Source organism: Scyliorhinus torazame, chromosome 3 (genome assembly GCF_047496885.1).
Source record: "Scyliorhinus torazame isolate Kashiwa2021f chromosome 3, sScyTor2.1, whole genome shotgun sequence".
Classification (NCBI taxonomy): Eukaryota; Metazoa; Chordata; class Chondrichthyes; order Carcharhiniformes; family Scyliorhinidae; genus Scyliorhinus; species Scyliorhinus torazame.
In genome coordinates this window covers 226,995,811-227,013,177 of record NC_092709.1, presented here as the reverse complement: position 1 = coordinate 227,013,177, position 17,367 = coordinate 226,995,811, and the positions used below count along the sequence as shown (strand labels likewise).

The window sequence follows — 17,367 nt, the reverse complement described above, 5'->3', positions numbered from 1 at the left end:
GGTTTGTATAAATAAATGAATTAATGGTACAAATTGAGGGTAGCCATTCGGACATGGTTACAAGGAGATCAAAACTGAGAACTAAATATTCAGGGGCATGTGACTTTTCGTAAGGACAGCCGGGAAAGAAAGGGTGGTGGGGTAGCTTTGTTAATACGAGATGGAATAAGGACGATAGCAAGAAATTATCTTGGATCGGAATATGTAGAATCCACATGAATGGAGATAAGAAATAACATGGGGAAGAAGGCACTGGTGGGAGTAGTCTCTCGCCCTTCCTAACTAGCTATACTGTCAGATAGAGAGTAAATCAGGAGTGAATGAGGGTATGTAAAAAGGGCAGTACATTAATCATAAGCAACTTTAATCTTCAAATGGATTGGGAAAATCAAATTGACAAAGGTAGCCTTGAGGAAGAATTCATAGAGTGTATCCGGGACAGTTTCCACAATATGTTGTGGATCCAACCATGGATCAGGCAATTTTGGATCTGGTAATGTGTAATGAGGCAGGTTTAATAAACCATCCCAGAGTAAAAGGTCCCCTATATAACAGTGAACATAACAAGGTAGAATTTGCCATTCCGTTTGAGAGTGCAAAACTTTGACCAGAAACAGCTATGCTAAACTTTAATAAGGGTAATTACAAAGGAATGAGGGATGAGTTGGCTGGGGTGGACTGGTGAGGAGTTTAGCAGAAAAGACAGTCGATCAGCAATGGCAGACATTTCTGAAAATAGTTCATGACTCACAAAGGTATACCCCAGTGAGGAACAAGGATTCTAGGAAGTGGTATTAAACTCAAAGACCGTCTGCAAGCATAATCCCAACCTTCCGGTCGCATGCAATTTCAACTCATCATCTTGCTCTCATGCTCACATGTCTGCCCTCGGCCTGCTGCAAAGCCCCAGTGAAGTCCAACGCAAACTGGGAGAACAGGATCTCATCTTCCGATTATGCATGTTACAACCCTCTGGACTCAACATTGAGTTCAACAACTTTAGGCTTTGAACTTTCCCCTCCATCTTGATTCCCCTCTTATTTTCTGTGTTCAATTTCGCTGACTTTTCCCAACACTACCCACCCCTTCCCATATGACTACTGGCCCTTGTTCAGTTTTGCCCCCACTGAGCACTAACCTCTGTTTTCCTATTAACATATTTTCTTATCCCAACTGTGCTACTATGATCACTCTTTAGTCCCTCATGGCACCATTAACAGCCCCTTTGTTTTATGTCCATGATATATTTTCCAATCTTTCCTTAGCCCCAACCTATCACTGACTTTCTCTTCTGCCCCACCTGCCTCTCCTAGTATATAATTCCTCATATTTCTATCCATTTTCAGCTCAGTAGAAGGTTTAATGGAGTTGAAACATTAACTCTGTTTCTCTCTGGCAGACCTGCTGAGTTTATCCAGTATTTTCTGTTTTTATTTCTCATTTTAGGCTTGTTTTTATAATTTTCTGCTGTGTGCAGGCTTGGTGGGAATCTGCATGGTACTTATCCAGGTCTCATTCGAGCCCTTTCAATACCGCATTCTGTTATTTTGGGTCAACCTCAAGGGAGGGATGAGTGAAAATCTGCCTCATTGAGATTTGTAAGAACTGTGCCAAGAAATTTTTATTTTGGTAGTAAGGAAAGACTAAATTTAGAATAAGCAAACTAAACTTGGATTTATGTATTACGTTCTCAGGATATACCAAAGCACTACAGAACCAAATTATTTGTGAAATGTAATCGGCGTTTAAAAAAAAAAATTTAGAGTACCCAATTCATTTTTCCAATTAAGAGGCAATTTAGCGTGGCCAATCCACCTAGCCTACACATTCTTGGGTTGTGGGGGCGAAACCCACGCAAACACAGGGAGAATGTGCAAACCCCACATCGACAGTAACCCAGAGCCGAGATCGAACCTGGGACCTTGGCGCCGTGAGGCAGCAGGGCTAACCCACTGTGCCACCATGCTGCCGTAATCATCGTTATTATGCAATAAAAGCAGTTATTTTGCTTACCAAGTGGACGGAATGTTTTAGTTGAGTTTGAACCAGTGTTTTATAATGGTTCATCATAACTTGTGTATTTTTTGCCACTATTTTTAAAGCCTCTTGAACCATTTTCTTAACCTGCTCCACCATTTTCTTAACCTGCTCCACCACTTTCAACAATTTGTGATATATGCCCCCAAGTGTCTCTGTTCCTGCACCCTCTTTAGAGTTGTATCCTTCATTTTATATTAGCCTTCCACATCCATCCTATGTATCACTTTGCACTCTCCTGCATTAGATTTCATCTTCCACATGTCCACCATTCCACCAGCCTATGTTTTCTTGAAATCTGCCACTATTCTCGTTGCAGCTTACAGTATTTCCAAGTTTTGTATCAAGTACAAATTTTGAAATTGTGCCCCGCACAACCAAGCCTAGGTAATTATCCTATATCAAGAAAAACTGTGGCCCTCGTACAGACCCCTGGGAAACCCTACTGCGTACCTTCCTCCAATGCTAAATGCAAACCATTAATCGCTACTCTGTTTCCTCTCACTTGGCCAACTTCATTTCTGTGATGTCATTGTCGCTCTTATTCCATAGGTTTCAACTCCGATGGCAAGTTTATTATGCTGTACTTTATTAAGTTTGGACATTCATATACCTTCTATTTGTCAATTTTTAGCCCATCAGTTACCTCCTCTTTCAATTTGCGCTCAATTTTTAGGAGGGTAAGGCCAAGCCCCCACATCTGAAGAGTCAGTGGAGAGCTTCTTCCCACCAATTCCAGCCATCCCAATGCCATATTACAGTCTAACGAGTGTTGATTGGCATGAGGCGTAATTTCCGCCTTTGTGTTGTTAGAGTTCTGTCTTTGATTTCAATCTACCTGGGTCAGATCTGTTCTCATGTAAGTGAAATGGTTCTTCAATTAAATACTCTTATGGTTGCTCCTTGTCCAATTCCAAAGCTAGCCTAAACCTTATGGTTCTATGATTACTGTCCCTAACTGTTCTGCTGACAATTGATCAACTTGACACATGTAATTCCCTGGGACCAGGTCAAGCAACGTCTCATTCCTTGTTGAGCTGGAGACATACTGATCAAGAAAATTCTCCTGAGAGCACTTCATAAACTCTTCTGCTCCCTGCCCTTCACACTTTACTATCCCAGTCTTATATTAAGATAAGTTAATTCCCCCATTACCATTGCTCTATAGTTGTTGCACATCTTTAATTTCCTTGCAAATTTGTTCCTCTGTATTTTTCTCATTAGTTGGTGGCCTATAGCATTCATCCAGTGGTGTAATGGTGCTGTTATTGTTTCTTAATTCTAACTAAATCGATTCAGTCCTTGACACTTCTCTGAAATCCTCTCTCTCGTACTATAATATTCTTCTTAATCAGCATTGCCATGACTGGCTCATGGTAAGGTTAGTTCCACCATCTGGGCAGCACGGTAGCACAAGTGATTAGCACTGAGGCTTCACAGCGCCAGGGTCCCAGGTTCGATTCCCTGCTGGGTCACTGTCTGTGAGGAGTCTGCACGTTCTCCCCGTGTCTGCGTGGGTTTCCTCCGGGTGCTCCGGTTTCCTCCCACAGTCCGAAGACGTGCAAGTTAGGTGGATTGGCCATGATAAATTGCCCTTAGTGACCAAAAAGGTTATGAGCGGTTATTGGGTTATGGGGATAGGGTGGAAGTGAGGGCTTAAGTGGGTCGGTGCAGACTCGATGGGCCGAATGGCCTCCTTCTGCACTGTATGTTCTATCTCCTCTAAGTAGACTTTATATGGATAAGGTGAATGGCATGTTGCACCATCTTTTGCTCTGCACTGATTCATCCAACCCTTTCTTGTTCTCAAGGCTATGATAACCTAATGCATATGGCACTAGACCAGTAGCCCAGATGTTTTTTAAAAATTCATTTTATGGGATGTGGGTGTTGGTGACTGGGCTAGCATTTATTCCCTGTATCTAATTGCCCTTCAGAAGGTGGTGGTGAGCTGCCTTCTTGAACCACTGCAATTATGGTACACCCACAGTACAGTTAGGGATGGAGTTCCAGGATTTTGACCCAGCGACAGTAAAGGAACAGCAATATATTTCCAAGACAGGATGGTGAGTGGTTTGGAGGGGAACCCAGGTATCCCACTGCACTTGTCCGTCGAGATGGAAGTGGTTGTGAATTTGGAAGGTGCTACCTAAGGAATCTTGATGAGTTCTTGAAGTGCATCTTGTAAATGGTACACACAGCTGCCACTATTCGTCGGTAGTGAAGGATTGAATGTTTTTGGAAGGGATAGCAATTAAGCGGGCTGCTTTGTCCTAGATGACGTTGAGCTTCTTGAGTATTGCTGGAGCTGCTCTCATCCAGGCAAGAGAAGAGTATTCCATTACACTCCTGAATTGTACGTTGTAGGTGGTAAACAGGCTTTGTGGGGTCAGGAGGTGAGTTACTTGCCACAGTATACCTAGCCTTTTAACCTACTCTGGTAGCTACAGTATTTATATGGCTAGTCGAGTTCAGTTTCTGGTCAATGATAATCTTGTATTGATAGTGGGGGATTTAGCGATAGTAATGCCATTGAATGTCAAAGGACAATGGTTCGATTCTCTGTTGTTCGAGGTTGTCATTGCCTGGCACTTTGTTACATGTATGTTACCTGCCACTTTTCAGCCGAAGCCTGGATATTGTCCAGGTCTTGCTGCATTTGGACATTAACTGCTTCAGTATCTGAGGAGTTTTACGTTCATATCCCAGCCTGACAACACCAATCTGAGAACACAATCAGTCTACTGAGTTTCAGGGAGCCAATTTATATTGACAAGGTTGAAGGTGATGGCGCTGCAATAATCTGTTAAAAATATCGGCTAGGTGCTTGCACACCTGAGGACCTTCAGGTGGATATCATGTAGCCCCGCTATTTTCCTGGTTTTTCAAGTCCTTAATTCTTACTAAGCATGCTCATCTACTTCAATACAACAAGTTTAATATTTTTAAATTACTACCTTTCAGATGTTAACATGGTATTTCCACAGTGAAATATAATACACGTTGCTTTTTCTTTTTGGAAGGAAATATAGGCCAGAATTCTCTGTTCACTGGCGGCAGGCTTTTCTGGTCGTGCTGACAGTGCACCCGCACCAGCAGGTTACCCAGCGGCAGGGAGGTGGCTTTAATGGGAATGCCCATTGACAGCGATGGGATCAGAATCCAGCCAACAGCAAACAGCACGCCGCTGAGAAACCCAAAACTGGGAGGCTGAAGAATCCCATCTACATGTTTTCTATTTTACTTAAGTCAAAACTTATGGAGTAATGCAATGTTTAAACAAATTATACAGTCTCACCAATTCCTAATTTATCACTGTGAATGTTAGAATGAAAATAATCTACTTTTGATCATGAATTATGCCCATAAGGAGTACTGAAGTGAAGATGAAGTTGAATGCAAACCCTGGATTGATCATCTGGGTCCTGCTCTTCATCCTGTGGATTGAGAATGGGGATACTTTAGAGAAAGCCGAGACATCAAAGAAGAAAAGAGTAGTCGTGTTAACCCTTCCAGAAATTTGTCAAAAGTTCTTAAAAACTTGGAACAAGCATAGTGGCTTAACTTTAGTTTCATTTTTTAAAAGCATAACTGGCAATCAAGTCATAGATAGAATTGTCATAGAATGTACAGTGCAGAAGGAGGCCATTCGGCCCATCGAGTCTGCACCGGCTCTTGGAAAGAGCACCCCACCCAAGGCCAACACCTCCACCCCATCCCCATAACCCAGTAACCCCACCCAACACTAAGGGCAATTTTGGATACTAAGGGCAATTTATCATGGCCAATCCACCTAACCTGCACATCTTTGGACTGTGGGAGGAAACCGGAGCACCCGGAGGAAACCCACGCACACACGGGGAGGATGTGCAGACTCCGCACAGACAGTGACCCAAGCCGGAATCGAACCGGGGACCCTGGAGCTGTGAAGCAATTGTGCTATCCACAATGCTACCGTGCTACCCCTGTGGGAACATAGAACATACAGTGCAGAAGGAGGCCATTGGGCCCATCGAGTCTGTACCGACCCACTTAAGCCCTCACTTCCACCCTATCCCTGTAACCCAATAACCCCTCCTAACCTTTTTGGATACTAAGGGCAATTTAAAATGGCCAATCCACCTAACATGCACATCTTTGGACAGTGGGAGGAAAACGGAGCACCCGGAGGAAACCCACGCACACACGGGGAGAACGTGCAGACTCCTCACAGAAAGTGACCCAGTGCTTGTTGACTTTTAGGGGCTGGTTTAGCACAGTGGGCTAAATAGCTGGCTTGCAATGCAGAACAATGCCAGTAGCGCAGGTTCAATTCCCCTACCGGCCTCCCCGAACAGGCACCGGAATGTGGCGACGAGGGGCTTTTTACAGTAACTTCATTGAAACCTACTTGTGACAATAAGCGATTATTATTATTTCCTCTCCATGACCCAAGGGAGTGAGGCTAATTGTAGCTCTCCCAGCACCATCATGGTAAAGATGAGCTAGCTCAGAACATAAGCGGCATGGTGCACAGTGGTCAACACTGCTGCCTCACAGCACCAGATTCTGACCTCGGGTGACTGTGTGGAGTTTGCACTTTCTTCCCGTGTCTGCGTGGGTTTCCTCCGGGTGCTCCGGTTCCCTCCCACAGTCCAAAGATGTGCTGTTTAGGTGGGTTGGCTATGCTAAATTGCCTCTCGGTGGGGTTATTAGGATAGGGTGGAGGATTAGGTCTAGGTAGGATGCTCTTTCAGAGGGCCAGTGCAGACCTAATGGTCCAAATGGCCTCCTTCTACACTGCCGGGATTCTATGATCACAATAGGGATCAAACTTCTGTCTCGCTCAGTTTGTTTATGTATTTACATTGATCATCACAGCTTTAAGTTAATGGAACTTTAATTAATAATGTGGACCTGGAAATGATTGCATGATCAAGTGTCATGTAACAAAATCTCCAGGTGTACATTGAACCAGACTTGGAAGTTCAAATGTGGGGTAGTACTTCCCACTTTAAAATATTTCTTTTTTTTCTTCTTTTTTAAAATAAATTTAGAGTACCCAATTCATTTTCTCCAATTAAGGGACAATTTAGAGTGGCCAATCCACCCAGCCTGCGCATCATTGGGTTGTGGGGGCGAAACCCACGCAAACACGGGGAGAATGTGCAAACTCCACATGGACAGTGACCCAGAGCCGGGATCAAACCTGGGACCTCGGCGCCGTGAGGCAGCAGGGCTAACCCACTGCGCCACCGTGCTGCCCCGCTTTAAATTTCTATTTAAGTAAAGAAAAAAGTTTCGTGTATGTTAAACTGATCATACAAGTACATTTCAAGCACCATTTGAACAACATTGTGTGTGAGGAACACCCAGCTTTACTGCTTGATTACACTGCTATATGCAGGAGTAGGTGGAGCGAGGTAATAGAGCTCCATATGAGTTTTTAAACTCGTTTTTTATGCCAGTTTCAAAGATGATTGATGCTTGATAAGGTCAGAAGGACAGAACAGCCCAGCATGATCATTGCTAGTGTATATTTCTAAAGTGGTTTGAAGAAAATAACTGCACAGTATCAGCAATATATCAACAGTATAATTCATCCTTTGGATGGGAGAAACAGCTCATCAAGACGAGAAATGTTTAAGTGGAGAGGGGGCATGTTTGTTACGTAATGAAATTAAAATGAACTGACAATTGTGATCATATTTGTGGCATTATTTTGTGTTTTTGATTTTTAATTATCTGTAGATTTTCATCCCCTTAGCAGATGAGCTGTGTGATTAAACTGGTATTCTGAATTGCTAATTAGAGCCTTAAGTATCTTAATCAGTGACAGTGCTCAGGTGTTTGATGTTGAGATTACCCGTTGAGGTACTGCAGTATTTTAGATCCATTATCAGTTTATACTGTTCATTTGTTTATTTTGTAACTGCTAAATGTCATTGAAACTCCTCAGCTACTTTTTTTTATTGCCAACTTGTAGGTTAGTGACATTGGAAAACAGCCCATCAATCACGACAGAGCTTCTTGGAATTTTTCAGAATATGTCTGCTTTACTTGGTAAGTATTGGTTAGTGTTGCGGCTCAGTTGTGAAATGTCACATTGTGAAAGTCATGAATATATACAGAATTGTTTTTGGACAGTTTTCTGCGTTCCTCTATGTACCTCAGTTCCAAATATCAATGACTCTTCTGTCTTTTCACGTGATCAAAAGTTTTGACGTAAGCTGCCTGCTTGGAGTAGAGGTTTGTCACTATTGATTTCTCTTGCTCAGCTGAATTTAGAGGGGAAGGGAATATATAGGATTGAAATACTTTATAAAATTTTTAAAAAATGATTGTAAATTGACCTTCATAGGAGACATAAGCTGAAACTTAGAGCTCCCGCATTTAAAATACATTCTATCCAGCACTGACTGGAACGTAAATCCCAGCCCATATATTTGTTACTTGCATTTAAAAAATAAATGTTTATTTTGTAACTTATAAGCAGCCAAGACCCCAAATTTTTACTGATATTGTTAATATAGAGACACCTTTTTCTTAATAATGACTCCCAAGCATTCAAGGGATGTTGGCTTCATTGGTTTAGCCAGCATTCGTTGCCCATCCCTAATTGCCCTTAAGAAGGTGGCGGTGAGCTACCTTCTTGGACTGCTGCAGTCCTTGAGGTATCGATACACCCACAGTGCTGGTAGGAAGGGAGATCCAGGATTTTGACCCAGTGACAGTGAAGAAATTGTGATATATTTCTAAATCAGGATAGTGAGTGGCTTGGAGGGATACTTCCAGATGATGGTGTTCTCAGGCTGCTCTTGCACCTTTGGGTGGTAGTGGTCATGGATTTGGAAGATGCTGTCTAAGGAGCCTTGGTGAATTCCTGCAGTGCATCTTGCAGATGGCACGCACTGCTGTTTCTGTGCGTTGGTGATGGAGGGAGTGAACGATTGTGGAAGGGTTACAGATCAAGTGGGCTACTTTGTCCTGGATGGTATCAAGCTTCTTGAATGTTGTTGGAGCTGCACTCAACCAGGCAAGTGGAGAGTGTTCCATCACACTCCTGACTTGTGCCTTGTAGATTGTGGAGAGTCTTTGGTGAGTCAGGAGGTGAGTTACTCGCTGCAGGATTCCAAGCCTCTGGCCTGCTCTTGTAGCTGCAGTATTATATGGCTAGACCAGTTCAGTTTCTGGTCAATGGTAACCCTCAGATAATCATTGTGGGGGATTCAATGATGGTGATGCCAATGAATGCTAAGGGGCGATGGTTAGATCCTCTCTTGTTGGAGATGGCCGTTGCCTGGCCCTTGTGTTACACGTATGTTACTTGCCACATGTCAGCCCAAGCCTTGTGACCAAGTCTTGTTACATTTGGACAAGGACTGCTTCAGTATCTGAGGAGTCACAAATGGTGCTGAATATTGTGCAGTCATCAACAAACATCCACATTCGTGACCCTATGATGGAAGGATGATCATTGATGTGGCTGCTCTAAATGGTTAGGCCTGAGGAACTCCTGCAGTGTTTTCCTGGTGCTGAGATGATTGTCCTCTAACCACCACTACCATCTTCCTTTGTGCTAGGCAAGATTCCAACCAGTGGAGAGGTTTCACCTTCATTCCCATTACTCGGGCAACCTGATGTCACACTTGACCAAATGCGTCCTTGATATCAAGGGCAGTCACTCTCACTTTACCTCTGGAGTTCGGTTCTTTGTTCGTGTTTGAAGCAAGGGTTTAATGAGCTCAGGAGCTGACTTCCCTGGCAGAACCCAAACTGAACTTCACTGAGCAAGTTAGTGCGAAGCAGGTGCCGCTTGATGGCACTGTTGATGACCCCTTCCATCACTTTACTGATGATTGAGAGTAGACAAATAGGCCGCGGGACTACTGGTTGAGGCTGTGCCTTGGTGGGTTGCACGGTCGGCAGCTCCCGCCGATAACGGATTTTTGAGCCCTTTTAAGGAGCTTCAGCGGCATTTGGACGACGATTCCTGGTGTGGGAAGGAAACAGTGAGGGTCGCCCCCAGCACTATGGAGTGGACCAGGAGCGGAGGGGTCAAAAAAGTTGCTTTCAAGAAGAGAGGAGAACTGGCGTGAATAAACAAGATGGCGGCGGGTGTTGATCAGGCAGCGTGGGCCCAGTGGTCCCGGGAGCAGCGGGAGTTTTTGAGATGCTGTTTTGCGGACTTGAAGGCGGAGATGTTTGCCCCTATGATGGCGTCGATCGAATGTTTGGTGGATACCCAGAAGATGCAGGGGACGGTGATTAAGGAGGTGCAGCAGACGGCCTCTGAGAATGAGGACGAGATTCTGGGCCTGGCGGTCAGGGTGGAAGTGCACGAGGCGCTGCACAAAAAATGGCAGGAGAAGCTGGAGGACCTGGAGAATAGGTCGAGGAGGCAAAACCTGCGGATTCTTGGTCTCCCTGAAGGCGTGGAGGGCTCGGATGCTGGGGCGTATGTGGCCACGATGCTGAGTACGCTGATGGGTGTCGGGGCCTTCCCGAGACCCCTGGAGCTGGATGGGGCGCACAGAATCCTGGCCAGGAGGCCAAGGGCGCACGAGCCGCCGAGGGCTATGGTGGTAAGGTTCCACCGCTTCACCGACAGGGAGAGTGTCCTGCGATGGGCGAAGAAGGAGCGGAGCAGCAGGCGGGAGAACACCGAGATCCGGATTTACCAGGACTGGAGTGCAGAGCTGGCCAAGAAGCGGGCAGGATTCAATCGGGCCAAGGCGGTCCTCCATGGGAAGGGGGTGAAGCTCGGGCTGTTACAGCCGGCGAGGCTGTGGGTCACATATCAGGACCGACACCACTATTTTGATACCCTCGATCCGGCTGATCACGTGGAACGTGAGAGGCCTGAATGGGCCGGTCAAGAGGGCCCGGGTGTTCTCGCACTTAAAGGGGCTGAAGGCAGACATAGCCATGCTACAGGAAACACACCTGAAGATTGTGGATCAAACCGGGCTGAGGAAGGGATGGGTGGGGCAGGTTTTTCACTCAGGGGTGGATGCGAAGAACAGGGGGTTGCAATCTTGGTAAATAGGCGGGGTGGCATTTTTTGAGGCGATGGGTATTGTGGCGGATAAGGGGGGTCCTTATGTTATGGTGAGTGGCAGGCTGCAGGGGGCCCGGGTGGTGCTAGCGAATGTGTATGCTCCGAACTGGGACGATTCTGGGTTCATGAAGCGGACGCTGAGTTGGAGTTCGGATCTGGAGTCATGTAGTTTGGTAATGGGGGGGACTTCAATATGGCCCTGGACCCGACTCTGGACCGGTCTAGGTCGAGGTCGGGTAAGCGGCCAAGGTCCTGAGGGGGTTCATGGACCAGATGAGGGGATTGAATCCGTGGAAATTTGCCAGGCCAAGGGCGAGGGAGTTTTCCTTCTTCTCCTATGTACACAAGGCTTACTCATGGATAGATTTTTTCGTGCTAAGCAGGGTGCTGACCTCGAGGGTGGAGGGGACAGAGTATTCGGCCATTGCGATCTCGGACCATGCCCTGCACTGGGTGGAGCTGGGGGTGGGGGAGGAGAGAGGCCAACGCTCGCTGTGGCGAATGGACGTGGGACTATTGGCGGACGAGGAGGTCTCTGGGCGGGTCCGGAGGTGCATCCAAAGATACGTGGAGGACAATGATAATGGGGAGGTGGCGGTGAGTGTGGTCTGGGAGGCGCTGAAGGCAGTGGTCAGGGGGGAGCTAATCTCAATCAGGACCCACAGGGAAAGAAGGGAGAGGATGGAGAGGGAGAGATTGGTGGGGGAGATACTGAGGGTAGATAGGAAGTATGCGGAATCACACGAGGAGGGCCTGCTGAAGGAGCGCTGGAGCCTCCAAACGGAGTTTGACTTGCTAACCACGGGGAAGGCCGAGGCCCAGTTGAGGAAGGTACAGGGAGCAGTGTGTGAGTCTGGGAGAAGGCAAGTCGGATGCTGGCGCATCAGCTGCGAAAGAGGGAGGTGGCTAGGGAGATTGGGGGAATTAGAGATGGGGGGAGAACACGGTGCGAAGTCCAGCTAAAATAGTCTTTAAGGACTTCTATGGTAAACTGTATGAGTCAGAACCCCTGGAGGGTGGGGAGGGGATGTGGCAGTTCCTGGACCAACTGAGGTTCCCAAAGGTGGAGGAAGGGCAGAGAGAGGGACTGGGGGCCCCAATTGGGATGGAGGAGCTAGTTAAGGGGTTGAGGAGTATGCAGGCGGGATGGGTTCTCCATAGAGTTCTATAGGAAATTCCCGGAGGTGTTGGTCCCGCTGTTGTTGGGAACTTTTAACGAGGCTAAGGAAAAGGGTATCCTTCCCCCGACGATGTCGCAGGCTCTGATCTCGCTTATCCTCAAGCGTGATAAGGACCCGCTGCAATAGGCCGATTTCACTCCTTAATGTGGATGCTAAGCTGTTGGCAAGATCTTGGCCACTAGGATTGAGGATTGTGTCCTGGGAGTGATTCATGAGGGTCAGACGAGGTTTGTGAAGGGCAGGCAGCTGAATACGAATGTGCGGAGGCGCCTGAATGTGATCATGATGCCCTCGGAGGGGACACACACGCAGAAGTGGTAGTAGCAATGGACAGGGAGAAGGCCTTCAATCGGGTGGAGTGGGAGTACCTCTGGGAAGTGTTAGGCAGATTTGGATTTGGGGAGGAATTCATAGGGTGGGTCAAATTGTACCAGGCCCCGGTAGCGAGTGTGTTGACGAACCGGTTGCGGTCCGGGTATATCGTGGAACGAGGCAGGGGTGCCCTTTGTCCCCCCTGCTGTTTGCCTTAGCGTTTGAGCCGTTGGCCATGGCGTTGTGGGAGTCCAGAAGCTGGAGGGGGTTGGTTCGGGGGGGTGGGGGGAGAAGCACCGTGTTTCGCTGTATGCGGATGACCTGCTTCTGTATATTGCGGATCTGGTGGAGGGGATGGGGGAGGTCATGCAGGTTCTTAGGGATTTTGGAGACTTTTCGGGATACAAGCTAAACGTGGGAAAAAGCGAGCTTTTAGTGGTGCATACGAGGGGCCAGGAAGAGAGGTTGGGGGAGCTACCGCTCAAGATAGTGGAGAGAAGCTTTCAGTACTTGGGCTTCCAAGTGGCCAAGAGCTTGGGGGTCTTGCACAAGCTCAACTTAGCGTGGCTGGTGGGTCAGATGGAGGAGGACTTTAGGAGGTGGGTCGTGTTGCCACTCTCCCTGGCGGGCAGGGAACAGTCCGTAAAGATGACGGTCCTCCCTAGGTTCTTGTTCATCTTCCAGTGCCTGCCCATTCTCATCCCCAAGTCCTTTTTCAAGCGGGTAAATAGGAGTATCACGGGATTTGTGTGGGCAAATAAGACTCCGCGGGTTAAGAGACTGCTTTTGGAGCGCAGTCGGGGCGGGGGGGGGGGTTTTGGCGCTGCCGAACCTGTGCAGCTATTACTGGGCAGCGAATGTGTCGATGATTCGGAAATGGGGAATGGAGGGAGAGGGGGCGGCGTGGAAACAGTTGGAGGCGGCGGCCTGTATAGATACTAATTTAGGGGCACTGGTGACGCAGTATACCACAAGCCCGGTGGTGGCGGCGACACTGAGGATTTGGGGGCAGTGGAAACGGCATAGGGGGGAGGTAGGGGCCTCAGTCTGGACCATGATACGGAACAACCACAGGTTCGTTAGGATAGAAGGTGGGTTCCTTGGCTGGCACAGGGCGGGAATCAGAAAGATGGGGGATTTGTTTATCGATGGGACTTTTGCCAGTCTGAGGGCACTGGAGGAAAAATTTGGGCTACCTCTGGGGAATATCTTTTCGGTACAAGCAGTTTCGGGCATTTGTGAAAAAGCAGGTGGGGGAATTTCCGCTGCTGCCTGCCCGGAGGATACAGGACGGGGTGGTCTCGGGGGTGTGGGTGGGGGATCGCAAAGTATTGGACATATACCAGGAGCTGCAGGAGGCGGAGGAGGCCTCGTTGGAACAACTGAAGGGCAAGTGGGAGGAGGAGCTGGGGGAGGAGCTGGATGAGGGCCTGTGGGCGGACGCCCTGGGCAGGGTTAATTCCTCCTCATCTTGCGCCAGGCTTAGCCTGATTCAGTTTAAAGTGGTGCACCGGGTGCATATGACAGGGGCGAGAATGAGGAAGTCCTTTGGGGTAGAGGACAGGTGCGTGAGGTGTTCAGGGAGCCCAGCAAACCATGCCCATATGTTCTGGATATGCCCGGTGATTACGGAATTTTGGAAGGGCTTTGCAAAGGCTATGTCCAAGGTCTTGGACACTCGGGTGAAACCGAGCTGGGGGATAGCGATATTTGGGGTATCGGACGATCCGGGAGTACAAGAGTCGAAAGAGGCCGGTGTCCTGGCCTGATGCACGATCAATTACAATTAAAGACAAGGTAGTAACATAACTGAAGGCTTTAATACACTAGAACTGTTCCCCAGCAGCTTCGGTGCAGAATGAGGGCTGCTGGGATGGCACCGGTTCTTATACCCCGCCTGATAATACCACATGGCCTTTGCCTCCTTGGTAGCCCGGAGAAGGCTCTTGCTAATATGGAGGGACACGAAACCCCCAAGTGTAGAGGCTTGGGTCAGTGACATGGGTTTCTCAGGTTGGAGAAGATAAAGTTTGCCTTGCGATGGTCCTTGCAGGGGTTCTCCAGGCAGTGGCAACTGTTCCTTGACTTTCTCGCGGAACGTTAGATGGAGGTCAGCAGCAGCAACCCGGGGGGGGGGGGGGGTGGGATTTCATTTTATTTGTAAGGGGCGGATGCCCTACTTTGCTTTGTTTTTGTTTATTAAATTCTTAGTTGGTTAGGAGGTTAAGTTGTTTTGTTGGCACAGTGTATTGCCTTTGCATTATATTTTCTATTGTAGTGTTTTGTAAAAAATTATGGAAAAATCTTGAATAAAAACATTTTAAAAAAAAACTAATAGGACGCTTATTGGCCAGGTTAGATTTGTCCTGCTCTTTGTGTACAGGACAACCTGGTCAATTTTCCACATTGCTGGTTAATTGCCAATGTTGTAGCTGTTCTGGAACAACTTGGCTAGTGGCGCGGCAAGTTCGGGAGCACAAGTCTTCAATACTATTGCTGGAATATTGTCAGGGCCCATAGCCTTTTGCAGTATCCAGTGCCTTCAGCTGTTTCTTGATATCACATAGAATGAATCGTATTGGTGAAGACTGACATCTGTGATGATGGGAACCTTTGGAGGAGACCGAGATGAATCATCCAGTCAACACTTATGGCTGAAGATTGTTGCGAGTGCTTCAGTCTTATCTTTTGCACTAATGTGCTGGGCTCCCGCACCATTGAGGATGATGATACTTGTGGAGACTCCTCCACTAGTGAGTTGTTTAATTGTCTACCACCATTAACTGCTGGGAATGAGACGACTACAGAGCTTAGATCTGATCAGTTGTTAATGGAATTGCTGAGCCCTGTCTTATCACTTGATGCTTACAATATTTGGCATGCAAATAGTCCTGTGTTGTAGCTTCACCAGGTTGGCACCTCATTTTTAGATATTCCTGGTGCTTCTCCTGGCTACATTCTTCATTGAACCAGGGATGATACCGTGGCTTGGTGGAGATGGTAGAGTGGGGAATATGCTGGGCCATGAGGTTATAGATTTTAGTTGAGTACAATTCTGCTGCTGCTGATGGCCCACAGCTTGTCATGGCTGCCCAATCTTGAGTTGCTAGTTTGGAGATACTTCTGTTTGAAGTATCTCCAATTTAGCACGGTGGTAGTGCCATAGAACATGCTGGAGGGTGGGCAGCATGGTGGCACAGTGGTGCTGCCTCACAGCGCTGAGGATCCTTGTTCGATTCTGGTCCGGGGTCTCTGTCCATGTGGAGGTTGCATATTCTGCCATTGTCTGCGTTGGTCTTACCCCCACACTCCAAAGATGTGCAGGGTAGATGGATTGGCCAAACTAAATTGCCCCTTAATTGGAATTTTTTTTTTTTTTTTAATTTTAAAAACATGCTGGCGGGTATACTCAATGTGCAGACAGGACTTTGTCTCCACAAGGACTGCAATGGCCACGCCTACCGACACTGCCATGGACAGATACATTTGCGGCAGGCAGGTTGACGAGAAAGAGGTCAAGTATGTTTCACCCTCTTGTTGCTTCCCTCACCACCTGACGTAAACCCAGGCTAGCAGATGTGCCTTTAAGACCCAGCCAGCTTGCTCTGTGGTGGTGATACCAAGCCATGCTTGGTGATGGACATTGAAGTCCTCCACGCAGAGTGTGTATATTCTGCGCCTTTCCCACCCTCTGCTTCTTCCAAGTAGTATTCAACATGGAGGAGTACTGATTCAACAGTGAGTGGGGATGACGGAAGCAAACAGTGGTTGGTGATAAACAGTAGACGGTTTCCTTGCCCATGTTTGACGTGACACCTGAGACTCCCAAGGTAACTCCTTCCTGGCTGTTTACCACTGTGCCACCACCTCTGCTGGATATGTCCTGTCCCACTGGCAGAAATATGGTGTCTGGGACCTTATCTCTAAGGTATAATTCCATCAGTATGTTAGTAAGGAGGACTATGGAGGGTCGACAGGGCTAGGTTTGTCATTGTGGTTTCCAGTGCCTGGGTCACTGCTGGGTGATATGGTTTTGTTCCTTTCTGTCGGTATCGTAGTGGTCGAGTACAATTGTGTAGGTTGCTAGGCCATTTCAGAGGTCGTTTTAAGAGACCACCATTTCTGTGAGTCTGGAGTCACGTGTAGCCAGGCCAGGTAAGGATGGCAGGCTTGCTTCTCTAACAGACATTAGTGAACCAGATGGGTTTTTACGACAATCAACAATGGTTTCATGGTCATCAAGAGACTTTTAATTCCAGATTGTTTATCAGAGTGAAGTTCCGCCAGCCGCCATGGTTGGATTTGAACCCTAGTCCTCAGAAAATTACCTGGGTCTCTGGATTACTAGATCAGTTTCAATTCTGTTGTGCCATTTCTGCTGCCCCTAATCTACACCACCTCCTCCCCCTAGAATCCGGTATTAGTAATTAATGAGTGGATTTTTCTGCAATACCCAACAAACCTAGGAATGGAATAAGGTGGTGGCTAGTGTAACCCTTTAAAATTATAGTATTGCAATTCTGTATGTTTGAACTTTGCAGTTTAGCCAATGCATGTTGTTTCTGTGTGTTCAATTCCCTGCTACATATACATTCTCAGGTATTGACACATCCACCCATATATGTGCAGCGTGTGTGTTTGGGTCTGAAGCCTCCTCACTCAGTTACTGATTCATAAATAGGTTCTTCACACAGAATGATTAACATGGAAAATAAATTCCTGTGCGAGAAAGTGCAGGCAAAATCTTCAATCATTTTAGAAACGGTCAAATGTATTAAAGAGAAGGCTAGTTTTTTA

General features: G+C 47.1%; 1 protein-coding gene across 5 annotated transcripts in view; it reads left to right on the top strand.

Moving 5' to 3' along the window:
- The window catches only part of ipo11 (importin 11), an 878,696-nt gene that overhangs the window by 441,673 nt on the left and 419,656 nt on the right, over positions 1-17,367 (top strand). For all 5 annotated transcript variants that reach the window (XM_072496963.1, XM_072496961.1, XM_072496959.1 and 2 more), the window contains one exon: positions 8,003-8,079. In XM_072496963.1, coding sequence (XP_072353064.1) covers positions 8,003-8,079 — 77 coding nt within the window. The remainder of the gene's footprint in view (positions 1-8,002; positions 8,080-17,367) is intronic.